This window comes from Myotis lucifugus, unplaced genomic scaffold, assembly GCF_000147115.1.
Source record: "Myotis lucifugus unplaced genomic scaffold, Myoluc2.0 scaffold_773, whole genome shotgun sequence".
NCBI lineage: Eukaryota > Metazoa > Chordata > Mammalia > Chiroptera > Vespertilionidae > Myotis > Myotis lucifugus.
This window is the reverse complement of record NW_005871821.1, coordinates 242,389-245,561: the sequence shown is the minus strand read 5'-3', so window position 1 is coordinate 245,561 and position 3,173 is coordinate 242,389. Positions and strand designations below refer to the sequence as shown.

The following is a 3,173-nucleotide window of genomic DNA, read 5'->3' as shown; positions in this document are numbered from 1 at the left end:
TAGCCCCGCCCCAGCTCAGCCCAGCCCCTCGGCTCAGCACCGCCGTCCGGCTCAGCCCCGCCCCGTCCCCTTCTTCCTTCAGTTCTCGGGATGCGGCGGAGCTGCCGCCCAATGTGCACCTGCTCACACTAGCCCGCTGGGGCCGGGAAATGCTGCTGCTGCGCCTGGAGCACCAGTTCGCTCTAGGGGAGGACATGGTCGGCAACCTGAGCTCTCCAGTTACCTTGGACTTGAGGGTGAGGAGGGCAGAGTGGGAGGGAAACAGGAGAGAAGCCAGCAGAGGGAGAGGGGAAACCTCGCGTTGACCCTCCCTCGCTCAGCCCCGCCATCCGCTGCCTGCAGGACCTGTTCTCTGCCTTCACCATCACCGACCTTAAGGAGACCACGCTGGCTGCCAACCAGCTCCGGGCCAAGGCCTCCAGGCTCCAGTGGGCACCAAACACGGGTGAGGGCTTGCCCCTGGGGTTGGGAGCTGGGGGCTGTGTGGAAGGTGTGGAGTGTTGGCCAAGACCCAGGGCAGCTCCAGGGTCTGTGGTGGTGTTCAGATCCAGGCTGGGGGTATCAGGGTCTTAAATAAGTACAGCAAACTAGTGGTGGATCTTGGGTTTCTGAGGTTGGAGTGCAGTCCCAAGGACAAGATCTGAGTCTCTGTCAGTGTCTAGTTTGGGAGTGGGTGGGGCTGTTCATCAACCTTGGGGTTTGCTTGACAATCCTTGAGGTGGGACTTGAGGGTGTGAGGGCAGTGGCCAGGCATTGGGAGGGACTTGGGGATCTGGGGAGGGATCCAGGCCCTGGGAAGCAATTGAAGAGTCTGGTAGTGAGGCCCTGGCGACAGATTTGAGGGTGTGTGGCTGTGTCCAGGCTCAGGGGAGGGAGCACAGGGGAGGGGGGAGTGAGGCAGAGTAAGTCTGCGTCCCTCATTCTTCCCCTGCACCTCCCCAGGCCCCACACTCAAGCCCTCTCCCTCCCGGCTGGACCCTGCCAGCATCACACTGCAGCCCATGGAAATCCGCACCTTCCTGGCCTCCGTCAGGTGGGAAGAGGAAGGCTAGACCTGCTGGGGGCGCTGCCCCCTTTCCAGCTGAGCCCCCTCCTGCAGGGGTCAGGCCAACTTCCCCTTCTCTTCTTGCTGCTGTTACACCAGTGAAAGCCATTAAAATGCCACTACCAAGCCTTGGGTCAAGGTGTGACTGAATTTCTTTTTGAGGGTGATAGAATTTATGACCCAGCAAGGTCTCCAGACTTGAGCTGACCCTTGACCCGAGGCCTTGCAGAGAGGTCACTGCCTGGATCCTTACACCAGACTCTATACCAGTGGTTCTCAACCTTGGCTGCACATTAGAATCACCTGGGAATCTTTTTAAAATTTTGATTTCTGGGCCTCATCCTCCGGGAAATTCTGTTTCTTTGTTATGGGGTGGGGCCACAACATTAGTAACAAAGAAACAGAATTTCCGGAGGATGAGGCCCAGAAATCGGGATTTTAAAAAGATTCCCGGGTGGTTCTAATGTGCAGCCAAGGTTGAGAACCACTGCTCTATACTGTTCACACCTGCCTCATCATCCACCACACGCTCAGTGAACCATACACACCTGGGGCCTCCTAGACCTGGCCCGGAGGCGAGGAATCTGGGAGGGCCTGGGGGAGGAAGTGGATTCAGTAGGTCCCAAAGTGGGGACTGGGACAGGTGGATATTGGAGTTGCAGACCTCCCAGGAGGCAGAGGCAGAGTCTGGCCTGCTCTGGGTCAATTTTGGAAGGAGACCTTTTGATGAAATAGGTAGGAGGTTGAGAGTAAAAACGAAGTGACTTTGGTGTGCAGGCCCCTTGAAGGCTCATTGAGGCCACGGAGGGGTGTGGCTTAACCCTGGTCAAGAGGGCGGAGTTTAATTCGGGAAGGTCTGAGCTCAGCTGGGAAGGGGAGGGCTGAACCAATAAGGAGGTGGGGCTGGAGCCGGGTAAGGCGGTGTCAGGTGACCAGCATTGCACCCTCTCCCCAAGTTGGATGTGCCTCCAGAAAATATTTCTCAGGCCTCTTTGGGGCAGGATTGCGGGTTGCAGAGGATAGGCATGGGCCTAGGCCAGCTAGGAACCTCTGGGGAGTGTTCCCTCTATTCCAGCGGTTCTCAGCCTGTGGATCGCGACCCCTTTGGCGGTCAAACGACCCTTTCACAGGGGTCGCCTAAGACCATCCTGCATATCAGTTATTTACATTACGATTCATAACAATAGCAACATTACAGTTATGAAGTAGCCACGAAAATAATTTTATGGTTGGGTCTCAACAACATGAGGAACTGTATTTAAAGGGCCAGAAGGTTGAGAACCACTGCGTCTATTCCCACTTTGCTGAGAGTTTTTAATCATAAATAGCTGCTGGACTTTATCAAATGCTTGTTCTGCATCTGTTGATATGATCGTGTTTTTTTTTTTAACTTAAATTCTTTAAAGTATTACATAAGTCTCCTTTCCCCCCCCCCCCTCCCCCTTGACCTCTTACCGGCTGCCCCCACCCTCCAGCACATGCCCTCACCCCCCTACTGTCTGTGTCCATTGGTTATGCTCATATGCATGCATACAAGTCCTTTGGTTGATCTCTTACATAATAAGTGAAGGGCTAACAATAATCAGGATATGTCTAAAGAAGCTAGGAGAGGAGACATGTCCTGTCATATATCAGAATTTATGATGAAATTACAGCAATTAAGATCCTGTGGTTTCTATCCTTTAATTTGTATATGTGGTATATCACATTTATGTTTTGCGGATATTGTGCCAACCCTGCACCCCCATAATAAATCCCACTTGATCATGGTGTATGATCTTTTATTAAAAAATATATTTTTATTGATTTCAGAGATGAAGGGAGAGAGAGACAGAAACACCAATGATGAGAAAGAATCATTAATCCGCTACTTCCTACACGCCCCACACTGGGGATGGAGCCTGCAACTGGGCATGTGCCCTGACCAGGAATTGAACGGTGAACTCCTGGTTCATAGGCCTATGTTCAACCACTGAGGATATTTTTCCATTGATTCTTAGAGAGAGTGGAAGTGAGAGGGAAAGACAGAAACATTGATATGAGAGAAACACATTGATTGGTTGCCTCCTGCACTCGCCCTGACCAGGGCCCTGGGCTGGGGAGGAGTCTGCAACCGAAGTACATGCCC

General features: G+C 52.9%; 1 protein-coding gene across 1 annotated transcript in view; it reads left to right on the top strand.

The window, feature by feature from the left end:
- The window catches only part of MAN2B1 (mannosidase alpha class 2B member 1), a 3,988-nt gene extending 2,811 nt beyond the window's left edge, over nucleotides 1-1,177 (top strand). The window contains exons 5-7 of the mRNA XM_014448154.2: nucleotides 4-236; nucleotides 343-445; nucleotides 943-1,177. Coding sequence (XP_014303640.1) covers nucleotides 4-236; nucleotides 343-445; nucleotides 943-1,052 — 446 coding nt within the window. The 3' untranslated portion in view covers nucleotides 1,053-1,177. The remainder of the gene's footprint in view (nucleotides 1-3; nucleotides 237-342; nucleotides 446-942) is intronic.
- The last annotated feature ends 1,996 nt before the right edge of the window (nucleotides 1,178-3,173 follow it).